Here is a 14,200-nt window from a genome sequence, read left to right on the forward strand (position 1 = left end):
ACCATCGTGGCCAACTGACCCTATCATTGAATTATTATTTAGAGACTTAAAATAAGAAATCTATATTTAAGGACTGTATTTCTTTTAATGAAATATCTCTCTTATGTATGTGTCCATTATTAAATGTTTGTATTCTATTTTTTAATTATTATTCTTGTCTGATTTTAATTTCTTTTGCATGTAACTAATGTCACACACTGTGGATCACACTCTGATCTCATTTGAAGTAGGTACTATCAAACTATCAAAGGTACTGTCAAGAGGGGGTGCTCATACTAATCTTCTCCTCTTATCTTCCCTTCTGATCTCCCACCTATAAAACCTGCAGCTCTTTGAAGGAGGCGTTCATTCTTGAACGGATTGCACCACAAGACTCCTTTCACCCTGACCCGAATCATGCAATTGCCTAGCCTGACAGCTTCTTGTGTTTTGATCATTTGGGTTTTGGATTGGCACTCCTAATGGTCCTTTATTGCTACTTTTTTAGGAAAATTAAATTAGGGATGACCTGCTTGGCACTTTAGCATTTCTTTGTGGAACTTGCAATACTTTCCTCGACCACACTATATTTTGACATCCTACAAAGCACTTTGAGATGTCTCACTGCCTTGTCTCTACATCTTTTGTATAAAAATGGTTAAATCTCTTGGCACAAAGTCTCGTCTCGGGGGGCAAGAAAGTATCTATCTAAAATAGTCATGTCTAGTCTCGTCCCAGGATTTTTTCATTATAATAGAGAGATATAATACTAAATCACAGTGGATTTAACCTGACCTCTTTTACACTGATCAACAGTTCCTTAAGACTCTTTAATGTTAAAGTGGAAACATATCATCTTTGTATAAAAATACAGAGAGACTCATAAATATTAAATAAAATGCAATAAAATCCCTGTTAACAGAAAATTCAGTCTGTAAAAGAGAGGAAAACAAAACTCCACCTAACAAGGTTCCTGTGAAAAATGAATCTTAGTGGGGTTGCCATTTGTTCTTTTAAATAAGAAAATCTGAAATGTCCCTGTCAACTTTCACAACTTTCAATTATGGCTGTTCTTCAGAGTCACATGGCACACACGAGTCCATTTGTGTTTTACTGTATAATCATTTTCTATTAACTGTCTGGCTCATTCATAGTTTCTTGGAACCTTCTAGTTTTCCATTACATTTCAACCTTAGCTATTATAAAACTAGCAGTGGCAAGGTGGCGCTACTGCCTGATGGATCCTTCGTCCATGGTTTGAATCCTGTGACTGATTGTTTTCTGTCTGGGGTTTTCTTTTTCTCCCAACTTTCACCTCAGATTTCCTCCCACATTCCTAAATGTGCATGTTAGATTAACGTGAAACTCAAAATTGACCCTTTTTGAGTGTGGATGGTTAGATGTGATGGACTGATGCTCAGGATTGATTCCCTTTCCATCACTGATGTTGCTAGGACTGGTTCTGTCACTGAACTGGATTAATTAAGCAGGTTTCAGAACATTACTTATATGGATGTTATTATATACATAAGGAAATACTTTTCTAGGCCATGTATAACACATTTATTTGAAATAAACAAGAAGTACAATAATCAGTTTAACAGAATTTGTATGGGATCTAGGTCATTGTGATAAATTCGATCTACATTCTATAGTTCTCTATTAGCAGAAGATGATCTTTTGCCCTTGATAAACTCTCGAGTATTCTTCTCAGGTTTGATCAAGATGATGTAGCACTTGGGGAAGAAAAAGCAGCCCAGAAGCCCTGCGCTGGACGAAAGAATGGCAAATATTTCAACAGCTACCATGTACTTGCCTCGTGTGCTGAGATAGGCAGGGACAAAGGAAAGCCACACACTGACGAAAAGCAGCATGCTGAACGTGATATACTTTGTCTCGTTAAAACTATCAGGAAGCTTTCGTGCAAGAAAGGCAACCAAAAAGCTAATACTGGCAAGGATGCCCATGTATCCCATCATGCACCACAATGCTAAAGTTGAACCTTCATTGCATTCCAAAATTATTTTTCCAACCTGAGCTTTCATGTTGGTTTCAGGAAAAGGGGGAGCACACAGTAGCCAGACTGAGCAGATGCCTACCTGGATGAGGGTATTGAAAACTATAATTGTAATTGGCAGCTTGGAGCCCACCCATTTGTGTAATTCACTGCCAGGTTTGGAGGCCTTGAATGCAATGACCACGATGATGGTTTTGGCCAGAACACAGGAAACACTTAAGGTAAATATAATGCCAAATGTGGTCTGACGGAGTAAGCAAGAGGCAGGTGATGGTTTCCCAATGAAGATAAGAGAGCAGAGTGGGCAAAGTGTTAGAGCACAGAGCAAGACATAGCTGAGCTGTCGGTTATTGGCCTTCACAATGGGTGTATCACCATGCCACATGAAAACACAAAGTATTAAAGATGGAATCATGGAAGTCAACACAGACAGAGATGCCAGAGTGGTGCCCAGTGGTTCTTCATAACTCAGAAATTCAACCACCTTGGGAATACATGCATCACGTCTTTTGTTAGACCAGTGATCATCTGGACATCTCAGGCATGATGTAGCATCTGAGGAAGGAAAAAAATGCCATGAATCATTTCTGAGTTTCAGATTTTACAGTTTTCAGTCTTCAGAATGGCTCTATTATGTATATAAGTAAGAAAACAAAGCTAAGAAAGCAATATGCAGAATAAAAAAAAACTGAGACCTGAATCCACTGATTAAAATAAACTTAAAAGTTAAATAGTATAAAATTTTTAAAAACTAACCTAAGAATACCATTTTGAACAAAACGACAACTCACAAAATAATAAGATGCCCTTTAATTTCAGTATGTTTATCGTTTAACCAGCTTAACCATCTTTAATCATCTTTAGTGATGACCAAAATGATTTTCATAAAATGGAATTTGCAGAGAAAGTCAGTTTTTCACTTTAGAAAACAAATTGGGTTTAGCTTCCTGTAAAATTCATGCCCTTCACACAAGAAAGACGTTTAGTTCCTGTCTGGAAGCATTTTCATGCATTAATTCCACTTGGGTCTGTTTGTCACTTAGTATTTAAATAAAAATCCTTAGCAAAAAATAAAAAATCTAAGTTATTGTGCATATCCTCAACTAGGACAAAACAGTTGTTAGGTAATGATGTGGCAAGGAGAAAATTCAGTAATATGCAGAATGGTGAGTTATGGTGACTTTGTGTGGAATAGATGTAGAGAAAAGCCAAGCAAAATGACACCTTTTATTGGCTAACTAAAAAGATGCCTGAAGAAGGGGCCTGAGTTGCCTCGAAAGCTTGCATATTGTAATCTTTTTAGTTAGCCAATAAAAGGTGTCATTTTGCTTGGCTTTTCTCTACATTCATAATGGCTAACACGGTACAACACCCTAGTACTGTGGAATATATGCAAAATGTTACAGTTCTTAAAGACATACTGCACTATGAATGATAGGCCTGTAAGAACGGATTTTACTGGTGTGTTACAGATTACACGCGCTCAGCAGCTGTAGAAAAGAAGAAATGTACATGCAGAAGCATGAAAGAGGGTTTAGGGAACAGTATTCTTAGTTTTCTGTGCAAAAACGTTTTTTTAAAAATCAACCACAAAAAACTCTTTTTTAAAGTTTTAGATTTTGCAATTTTGAAATTGGCTGAAGAATGAATTTCTGTGTTAGTTTTGCAAAAATGTATAATAATCAAAACCTGCCTGTTTTACTCATCACTACTATTTTTAACTTCTTCCTAATGAGGGGCCTCTGTGTTGCCTAGGATTTGGCTTGACATAAAGATGTTATCTCTGTGTTTATCTTACTTCAATGTTTTTCAACATAATGAAGTACCCTTTGACCTACAATGAACTACTTGTGTAGTGAAATAGTTATAATGAGCATTCACAGTATATAATTAAAAAAAAACTTCAAACATTTGGAATTTCTCCAATTATCCATCCATCCATCCATTCTCTAACCCGCTGAATCCGAATAGGGTCACAGGGGTCTGCCGGAGCCAATCCCAGCCAACACAGGGCACAAGGCAGGAACCAATCCTCGGCAGGGTGCCAACCCACCGCAGGACACACACAAACACACACTAGGGCCAATTCAGAATCGCCAATCCACCTAACCTGCATGTCTTTGGATTGTGGGAGGAAACCGGAGTGCCCGGAGGAAACCCATGCAGACACATTGAGAACATGCAAACTCCACGCAGGGAAGACCCGGGAAGTGAACCCAGTTCTCCTAACTGCGAGGCTTCTCCAATCATTTTTCACATGGGAATTTTTTCCAAGGTAAGGTTTTGCTCTAGAAATGCAAAATATTAACATACCCAGTTCAGAATTCTACATAGGCTTTTTTCTACTCCCCGTATGTGCCATATGATGGGCCTTACTGTCCATTCTGTTTGTCAATTATGCCCCCCTTGGTTTACCTGGCACTTTTCTCCACATGTCCTCCTGTCTTTTCCTTTCAGAATCATGTATGCCATTTAATCTTTTCATTCTTTAAACATCCTACAGCTGTCTCAAATATTTCTTCTTTTAGTGCTCTCTGTGCTTCTCCTTAGGGCTCATTTATACTTCACGCTCAGAACGCGTACGCGCCCGCATCATGGCTGCCACGCGTTCCCAGCGTTCATTTCACGCGTCCTCTGAGCAGGTCCTCAGAAATTAACGCGACGCGTGCGCGAGTTGCAGTACCAGCAAAAAGTCGGGGGGCGCAGTGTGCTAAAAGTCGGAACGTGACGTCAGAGTCTCTGTTTACTATCTACATGTGACAGCAAGCCTCTATGGAGATCCTTCGGGGATCGATGTGCGCGCTTTGCTGTTTGATGAATGGTTCAAAGTGTCGAAGCAAAATGCCGACATACAGATGCATTCGTGGTGCTTTTATATTCAAGCGTCGCATATTCCCGATCGTAATGACACGATACATTTTAAAAGTCTCACATACCATCTTTTGTGCCGTCTATTTTTTATTTTTGTACTTTACCTGCTGTCAGGTACAAGAAGCTCGTAGCGATGAAAACTGGGATGACGTTTACGACGGTCTGCTTTATTAATAATATAAACTACGAGGTTAAAGTGGACATTTCGAGATTAAAGCCGAAATTTCCACTTTAATCACAAAATACACGTTTTCACCGTGTCTTTTATTTTTTTCTCAGTGGCTCAAATACAGCGCTATACATTATGTTGCCGATGTGAAGTTGCAAAAAAATAGACGGCACTGACACTTTTAAAATGTATCGTGTCATTACGATCGGGAATATGCGACGCTTGAATATAAAAGCACCACGAATGCATTTGTATGTCGGCATTTTGCTTCACAACATTGAAGCATCCATCCCGTAGGATCGGCATAGAGGCTTTCTGTCACATGTCCCGAATGTAATGACACAATACATTTTAAAAGTCTCACATACCATCTTTTGTGTCGTCTTTTTTATTTTTTTATTTTTGCAACTTAACAACAGCAACATAATGTATAGCGTTATATTTGACGCGGTGAAACCGTGTATTTTGTGATTAAAGTGGAAATTTCGGCCTTAAAATCAGACCCCGACTTGTACGCCCGTTCAAAAATACGATTCTTAGATTTTTTTTTTTTTACATCTTCTTGCTTCCTTCAATCTGTCAACAGTTTCTCAGACACATCGAGTTTTGTGGCAGCAGCACAGTTACCAATTTCTTTCGCCACTTCAATAACTTTTAATTTAAAACCAGCTTCATATTTTCTTCTGATTGAACGCTCCATTGTAGATAAGGGTTGCTTATACGATAAAGGGTGTGAGATACAAAAAAAATACAAAATAGTGCAAACGTTGCTTCAAAATAGTTTGGGTATTCATGTACGCACAATACATAGGAAAAAAGGCAGTGTGCTCCGTGATTACTCTCTCAAGCATTAAAATTACGATAGTTAATGATCACTAAACATTTGGCATTCATCTTTTCTTGTTTTCCTCTTTGTTTTAACATAGTACTGTCACTATTAAAGAGGGATCTTGCTGGGACCACAACACTTTAACATTTTGCCATGTTCTGCCTCTTTTCTCCTCATAACCGTGCTCTGGATTAAGTTGTCTTAGAAAATGGTATGGTATGGTATATCCTGCTCCTGTGGCCATTGTCTACAAGAAAGATTACTATTTTGTTAAATATATTCATTTTAACTTGGGGAGGTATGGTTAACCCTGCTGCCTCATAGCTCAGGTCATATTTGTGACCACAATAATCATTTTGAGAATTTTTGACAGACATTTCAGAAATCATTGTGGACACATTTAAAAGACTATTACACCATGATAATGCACTCAAACCTGATTTGACTTTTCCTTTCCGATTAACATTTCTGCAATTTGGCCATTGTTAAGGTGGAGTGAATTCAGCTAGGATCATTCACCACTAATGACAATAAACTCAAACTTCACTTTGCACTTGAGCAGTTGAATTTTTATTTTATTTTTTCAACTTCACGGACAGTCCTAGTCTACTGTATGTACACTTTGTTATGGAAGTCAAACACCCAAGCGTCAAAAAATATTCTTCTGCTCAATCTTCTGGGACCACAATGACACAAGAACACAAGTCATGTTGCACTATATGCCACCCCTTTAAAAGTCAATGCATTTCAGTATGGTTAAGGTTATAAAGAGTTTTCGACAACATAAAAATATAACACATGAAGAGGATTAAATTAAATTAAACAAAATAATTAGTCAGAATTGTTGTCCAGTTGGTCATTATCTCTATAGGCAAGTAATCTCACTTTAAACTGTCAGAATATTTTTATTATCAATGGTTTGGTCAATTGATTAAGTATTTTTGAATGTTTCATTACTACACTTATGAAAGCTCTCAGTAACTAATATTTACCTGTTTCATTACTTATCTCCCCATCTGAACAAGGAATGCAGTCAAAGCAGCACACTGGTCTCCCACGGATTGGAGCTTTTCTGGAACCTGGCAGGCAGCTGGTTGTACATATTGAGATGGGGCGCTGAAAATGTGAACAAAGAGGGAAGGTGTTACAAGAAGAGCATATCGGCAGGGGACTGACTTATACTATTCATTTCAATTTTTTGCAGTTTCAGAATCTGAATGTCTTATTTATGCCGCATCATACCTCAGTCATGTCCTAGAGATCTAGTAGCTTGCAATGGATTAGTAGAAGAGCTTAATTAAAGATGGTGTCATGGACACGGTACACCCATTTGGATTTGAAAGACAGCAGTTAATCTGTCATTTTCAGGTTCCCTTTGGCTTTAACGAAAGAAAGAAAGAAAGAAAGAAAGAAAGAAAGAAAGAAAGAAAGAAAGAAAGAAACTCTGCATGTATATTTACAAGTTATTTAAATGTGTTTCCAGTGAGAGTTGGACTCTGCCAGGGCTGCCCTTTGTCACCGATTCTGATTCAGAGCACTGAACAGTGTTACAAGAAATTCACGGCACTCTGTACACTTGATAATAATGACGTTTTCAACCTATAAATTATTAGTATTTATTTATCTTTTTGTGTATTTATACATGTGTAATACAGAATTTCTACTTAAAATACACACTGAAAATTCCAGCACAGTGCCTGCATAGCTAAGTTGTCTCAATATACCATCCAAATACTACCAGCTAACCAAATTCTGACAGACTGAATGGTCTTAGTTCATTAGTGAGACCTTTTATATTCTCATGATGAATAATAATAATAATAATAATAATAATAATAATAATAATAATAATAATAATATGAGGGACGTTCAAAAAGTTTCCACACTTCTTATAAATCTATTTATTAAGAATTTCAAAAAAAATTATATCACTTTTCTGCATAGTCACACCTTCGTTTGTGATGCAATTTTCCCAAAATTGTACCAACTTTTTAATGCACAATTTATTACTCCTCCCGCCTTCACCATTTTCTGTGGAAACATTTTGAATGTCTCTCATAATAACAACAACAGCAATAATAATAATAATAATAATAATAATAATAATAATAATAATAATAATAAACTCCACAAATCTACCATCCATCCAGGCGTCTGTTAACTTCTTAATTATATTTTAACTGTGTGGCTAATAAGAAACATCGCAGTGGATGACACCATATTTAAAGGTTTGTTTCATTTCCTCAAGGAAATCAGCTAAAATGCAAACACTTTCACTCAGTGGCTTCATTCATTGTTTGTTCCAACCTGATGATTTAATGTGTCACACATAGTGGTATGAATTATGGTTCAAAGATTTTACTTTTACTGTTACAAATTTGCATAGCAAGCTCTGAAGCGAGTCTAAAAGAGAACACATTTTGGAAAGAGAATGAAAATGTGGCCACCTGGTAGGCTCTCACCTCTCTTTTTCCCCCTGGCCATTTGATGGCACTCTCATTAACAATGAGATCTTCCCCCAGACCCATGCTGTAGTCAAAGCTCCCCACTTTGACATACTGAATATCTCCCTCTGTGGTCAGCTGCCAGTTGACAACATCATAGATGGAGGGGAGGTTTCCATTTTCATCAAAATATATGTCTTCTCCATCTTTGCTATGGGCATTCAAATTCTCAACATAGTGAAGAATCTTTTGAATGGAAATGAAGAACATTTTTAACATTGCACATCATGGTCTACCGCTAAATAAAAGAAATGATATCCTTTCTAAATTACTATGAATCATGAGGCTATAGCTTTTTAACCCATTCATCTTCAATTTGTTTATATATTTACATACTGTATGTCTTTATGTCAGATTCTGATCATTCATAGGGCCTTCATTGGCTTCATTTTTGGACTTCTTTTCAGTTAAGTTATGAACAAATTAATTTTGGTTGATGTTTTTTATCAGTTTAAATTTTCGGTCCGAGTACCTTGCTGTTACCAAGGGTTTCACTGGATATGTTAGTTCATGACATATCCACTTGCATCTTATATACAGACGGAGGTGAATCTCTTATCTGAACATTTCACAAAATTAACAATTTTTGTCTTTCTTCTAAAAGATAAAAAATTGCTCAAAAATTACTTATACTTCAACTTCAACTATAAAGTTCTGTTTTTTTTATGGTATGATTCATTATTTCTTGTAGTGTTAATGGGTTCCCAGAGGGAACATTACTAATTTGACAAAATAGGGCACAATGCATGTCTCCCCACACCATCCCTACTACATCAATAGCTCCTGCCACATCAACTGGAATGGCCAATGAGAAGTTCAGCTCTGACCATCAGTGAGTACTGTCCACAAATGTAAGGAGAAAAACTGTGAAAACTGAGAAAGTTACATACAGGAAAACCTTGAGGACCGGGTTTACGTCTCACATAATATGATTCCTCTTGTGATAGACCACCTGGAACCACTGCAGTTTGCCTATTGGACAAAGAGTGGAGTGGAGGATGCAAGCATCAATCTGCTCCACAAGGCTTATTCTCACCTGGACAAAGCTGGCAGCTCTATGAGGATTATGTTTATTTGATTTCTCCAGCTCCTTCAATAACATTCAGCCATCCCTGTTAATGGGTAAACTCAGAGATATGAAGGCAAGTGAGCCTGTGGTGTCCTGGATATTGACAATCTGTCAGGTAGACCACAGTTTGTGATGCTCAAAAACTGTGTCTCTAATATGGATGTGAGCAAAACTGGAGCACCACAAGGAACAGTTCTGTCTCATTTTCTCTTTACTCTATACACCTCACTATAAATATAACACCAGGTCATGTCACTTGTAGAAATTCTCAGATGATTCTGCACTTTTGGGATTTTTTGGTAAGGGGAATGAGAGATATAGGAGTGGAGAACTTTGGTTTTTAGTGCAAAGAATATTTTCTGCATCTTAACATCAGAAAAACCAAAACAACTGGTTATTGACTGTGGCCACACCAAAGAGCATCTATGTCAGGTCACTATTCAAGGAGTGGTTGTAGAGGTGCTCCATGTCTACAAGTACTTAGGAGTCCACATTAATGACAGATTGGAATGGTCCCAGAACACAGAAGAACTATATAAGAAAGGGAAGAACAGACTTTTTTTCTTAAGGGGACTGTGTTCCTTAAAAGTAGGAAGTGACATCCTTCACATCTTTTATAACTCTGTGATGGCCAGTGTGATGTTCTATGCTGTGGTGTACTGGGCTGGTAACATCACTTCAAGAAAGGCCAACCAAATCAACAGGCTAATTAAAAGTGCAAGCTCAGTTACAGGACACACTATAGATCCCCTGGAGGTCGTAGCGGAGGAAAGAATGAAAATAAAACTAAGTGCCATTATGAACAAAGCAGCGCATCCTCTATCTGACACAGTAACACTATGGATTTTAACAAATTACTCAGCAGAACTGGGTCAAGAAACACTATAGGGCCGCTTTATACCAACAGCAATACGTCTGCATAATGTCTCATTGGGACTGTAACAGTCAAGTCAGAACTTTTCTTTCTTTTTAATTTTCTTGCTTTAAAGTCATTTTGGTGTGTGTTCAAACAAAAGTGTGTGTATGTATTTATTTATTATGTATGAATTTATTTAAAGAGCTTCTGTAAAAAGTAAAATTTTCCCCCTGAGGACAAATACATTTCAATCCATTTCCAGCTCATGTATCCTTAAATTGTGTCAAAAAAAAAAAAAATAAATAACCAGTAGGTTGCTTAAAGGCACTGCATTCTTCAAAAGAAAAGTTGAGGCTGCACATGCACCTAAATGAGCAAAGGTATGGTAAGAAGACATCAGGGTGTAAGGGTGTGCCAAAGCAACCCAGAAACAGGCTAGTGGCATTATGCAGAAAGAAAATATCACACATTACAAAAATAAATACTTCATTGTGGATATCAAAGAAAACTAAAATTTTCAATATGATTTAGCTACCTCCCTGCGTGGAGTTTGCATGTTCTCCCTGTGGATCTTTGTAATACGTTACATTATAGACACAAGGTTAGTATTTAGTTTATTTTTGTGAAACAGTGCTATCTGCTGGGAGATGTGGGGTACTTGTCGTAAATGCAGTGATAGAACTGTTGCTAACTCAATGCAAGAAATTTAAACTAGTGATTTTTCCATCAGACTAATTAAAAATAAATGAAAAATTATTTCAGTCAAATTTGGTTTTACTTTACAATTATTTTAATTTCCCCTTGGGGAAAAATAAAGCATAATCTAATCTAATCTCAAACAATTTTCTATTTACCTGCTGGGCATGAAAATCCTTAATGCTTGCACAACTTCCTCCTTCAAAAGGCCCTTTACCCGGTTTGCAGGTACTGAGATTGTGTAGGGCATAAGCCACAGCATAGATGGCATTGTAGGTGTTGTAGGTGAATCTCAGATTGGTCATATCAAGGAAAATATTATTCATCATGGCTACTTCTTCATTACCTTTACAATATAGTGTCTCTTCCACAGAGTGACTTGATGAATTTGTCTCTGGTAATTTACACTTAAATTCCTGTTCCCAAAATTGCCTGAGAAACTGATCTTGTGGAGCCTTTGAGGGATGAAGGCTCAGTAGGTACTTAATAAACACTGGCATTTCCCGTATATGAATGGTGAAGCCTATGGTTCCAGTCAGTATCTTAAAGGTCTCATTGGTAGACATAACTCTGGAATTAGACCACCCTTCACTTCCTATCCAAACCTTCCCAGTGATGTTTTGTCGTTCGATCTCTTTCATGACAGGATACAAGTTGGCTTCCCAGGAGAAAACAGCAATGACCTTCACAGTGGAAGCCTTAATGTTTTCCACAATATGGAGGACGAGGTCTTCAGAGTAAGGAATTGGGATTCGTTCTATAAATTCAATGCAGATTCCCAAGGCTTTTGCTTCCTGTACGAAGACTGTGGAAATGCCTTGGCCATAGTCATCATCATCAGCCAGTATCCCCACCCAGGTCCAGTTGAAAAATTTGACAAGTCGTGCCAGTCCTAGCCCTTGAGACATGACCGATGGCAGAATTGTAAAGAATGATGGAAATTCACGTTTTTTATTCAGAGATTGGGTTTTTGTAAAATAGTTGATCTGTAACAAAAACATATAAGGCAGTCAGTCAAACTGACATGAATGATAGTTTAAAAAGACAAATCCATACAACTGACATCAGGAATGGCTAGACATCATTATGGCCAGATGGCAGTTATATAAAAATGCTGTATCTATTTCAGAACTGTAAATTTTTTCCACTGTATGGCACAATATTGCAATGATTGGCACTGCTGATTCATGAATCCATCATTGTGTGTCTGTGGGTCATTGTTGATATCTGTGTGGAGTTTGCACATTCTTCCCATTTGGGTTTTTTCTGTCACATTCTCTGTTTTTTCTTCCAACTCTCCATAGATTATGGAGTTACATACATTGATGATTGTAAAGTTTCTCCTCATGCATTGGTGGGCTCTGCAATGGACTTACATCCAGTGCTGGCACCATCATTAAAGTGAATTAAGCATTTGCCTAGGGCGCAGATCATGGAGGCAGGGGTTCACAAAATAACCTAGCACCAGCACTCCTTGCATTTTAACTATACCATTCAGCGAGTGCTACAGGGTATTTGAAATTAGCACTAAGTAAGTGTGGATATACACAAGAGCAGACCCTGCATCCATCAGTCTTAGTGAGCACATGTGGCTTCGCATGGAAAATTATAGGGAAAGAGGTCTTATTTTAGGAGTGTGTTATAGACCACCCAATTCAGAAAGTAATTTCAACACACATCTTTTTAGTAATATCAAAAAGGCAAGTTTACAGGGAGATATTATTGTCATGGGGGACTTTAATTATCCAAATATTAACCAGGATAACCTTGCAGATGGAGAAGCACAAGAGCAGGAGTTTTTAGAAGTAATCAGTGACTGTTTTTTAACACAGCATGTTAAAGCACCAACAAGGGGTGAAGCCTGTCTGGATTTAGTATTCTGTAATAATCAGGATAGAATTGAGGGTGTAGAGGTGATTGAACCACTAGGGTCAAGTGACCATAATGTAATACAATTCTCAGTATTTTGTAAGAGTACAGATGCAAAGACTAAAATTGTTAAGTTGAACTTTGCCAGGACCAGATAATATTTATCCTCGTGTTCTTAAGGAGGCTAGTGAGTACATATAAATAATATATAAAATATATAAACCCTTGACACATATTTTTAGGAAGTCACTGTGCACTTGAGAGATTCCGAAGGACTGGAAAATGGCAAATATCATCCCATTATATAAAAAGGGTGACAGGGCAGATCCAAGCAACTATAGGCCAGTAAGCTTAACATGCATCACAGGAAAATTAATGGAAGGAATTATTAAGGATAAGATTGAGCAACACATGGCAAGGACAGGAGTTATTCTGAACAGTCAGCATGGGTTCAGAAGAGGGAGGTTGTGTTTTACTAACATGTTGGAATTCTATGAGGAGGCAACAAAAGGATACGATCAAAGTGGAGCTTATGATATTATTTATCTGGACTTTCAGAAAGCATTTGATAAGGTGCCACATGAGAGGTTGGGCATCAAGTTAAAAGAAGTGGGAGTTCAGGGTGATGTTTTCAGATGGGTGCAGAATTGGCTCAAACACAGGAAGCAGAGGGTGATGGTGCGAGGAACCTCATCAGAACTGGCCGATGTTAAGAGTGGTGTTACACAGGGGTCAGTGCTAGGGCTATTTTTAATATACATAAATGATTTAGATATAAGGAATATAAATAACAAGCTGGTTAAGTTTGCAGATGATACCAAGATAGGTGGATTAGCAGATAATTTGGAATCCGTTACATCATTACAGAAGGACTTGGATAGCATACAGGCTTGGGCAGATTTGTGGCAGATGAAATTTAATGTTTGTAAATGTAAAGTATTACACATAGGAAGTAAAAATGTTAGGTTTGAATACACAATAGGTGGTTTGGAAATTCATGAGTACACCTTATGAGAAGGATTTAGGAGTCATAGTAGACTCTAAGCTATCGACTTCCAGAGAGTGTTCAGAAGCCATTAAGAAGGCTAACAGAGTGTTAGGGTATATAGCACGATCCGTGGAGTACAAGTCCAAGGAGGTTATGCTCAACCTTTATAATGCACTGGTGAGGCCTCATCTTGAGTAATGTGTGCAGTTTGATCTCCAGGCTACAAAAAGGACATAGCAGTGCTAGAAAAGGTCCAGAGAAGAGCGACTAGGCTGATTGCAGGGCTACAGGGGTTGAATTATGAGGAAAGATTAAAAGAGCTGATCCTATAAAGTTTAAGCAAAAGAAGATTA

At 37.6% G+C, this 14,200-nt stretch overlaps 1 protein-coding gene across 1 annotated transcript; it reads right to left on the reverse strand.

Moving 5' to 3' along the window:
• Positions 1-1,475: 1,475 nt before the first annotated feature.
• On the reverse strand, positions 1,476-8,579 carry LOC120526465 (vomeronasal type-2 receptor 26-like). The gene is made up of 3 exons (XM_039749631.1): positions 8,328-8,579; positions 6,858-6,981; positions 1,476-2,551 (listed from the first exon to the last, which is right to left on the reverse strand). Exons 1-3 carry the CDS (start codon positions 8,577-8,579, stop codon positions 1,629-1,631), a joined length of 1,299 nt encoding a protein of 432 aa, XP_039605565.1. The 3' UTR covers positions 1,476-1,628.
• Between the last annotated feature and the right edge of the window lie 5,621 nt (positions 8,580-14,200).

Source organism: Polypterus senegalus, chromosome 3 (genome assembly GCF_016835505.1).
Source record: "Polypterus senegalus isolate Bchr_013 chromosome 3, ASM1683550v1, whole genome shotgun sequence".
Taxonomy (NCBI): domain Eukaryota; kingdom Metazoa; phylum Chordata; class Cladistia; order Polypteriformes; family Polypteridae; genus Polypterus; species Polypterus senegalus.

Excerpts from the sequence above, each read along its gene's own strand:
- LOC120526465 (XM_039749631.1), bottom strand. The coding sequence starts at position 8,579 with ATGTTCTTCATTTCCATTCAAAAGATTCTTCACTATGTTGAGAATTTG. Across the intron at positions 6,982-8,327 it reads GGCCAGGGGGAAAAAGAGAG|CGCCCCATCTCAATATGTAC; the intron begins GTGAGAGCCTAC and ends TCACATTTTCAG. Across the intron at positions 2,552-6,857 it reads GGAGATAAGTAATGAAACAG|ATGCTACATCATGCCTGAGA; the intron begins GTAAATATTAGT and ends TTCCTTCCTCAG.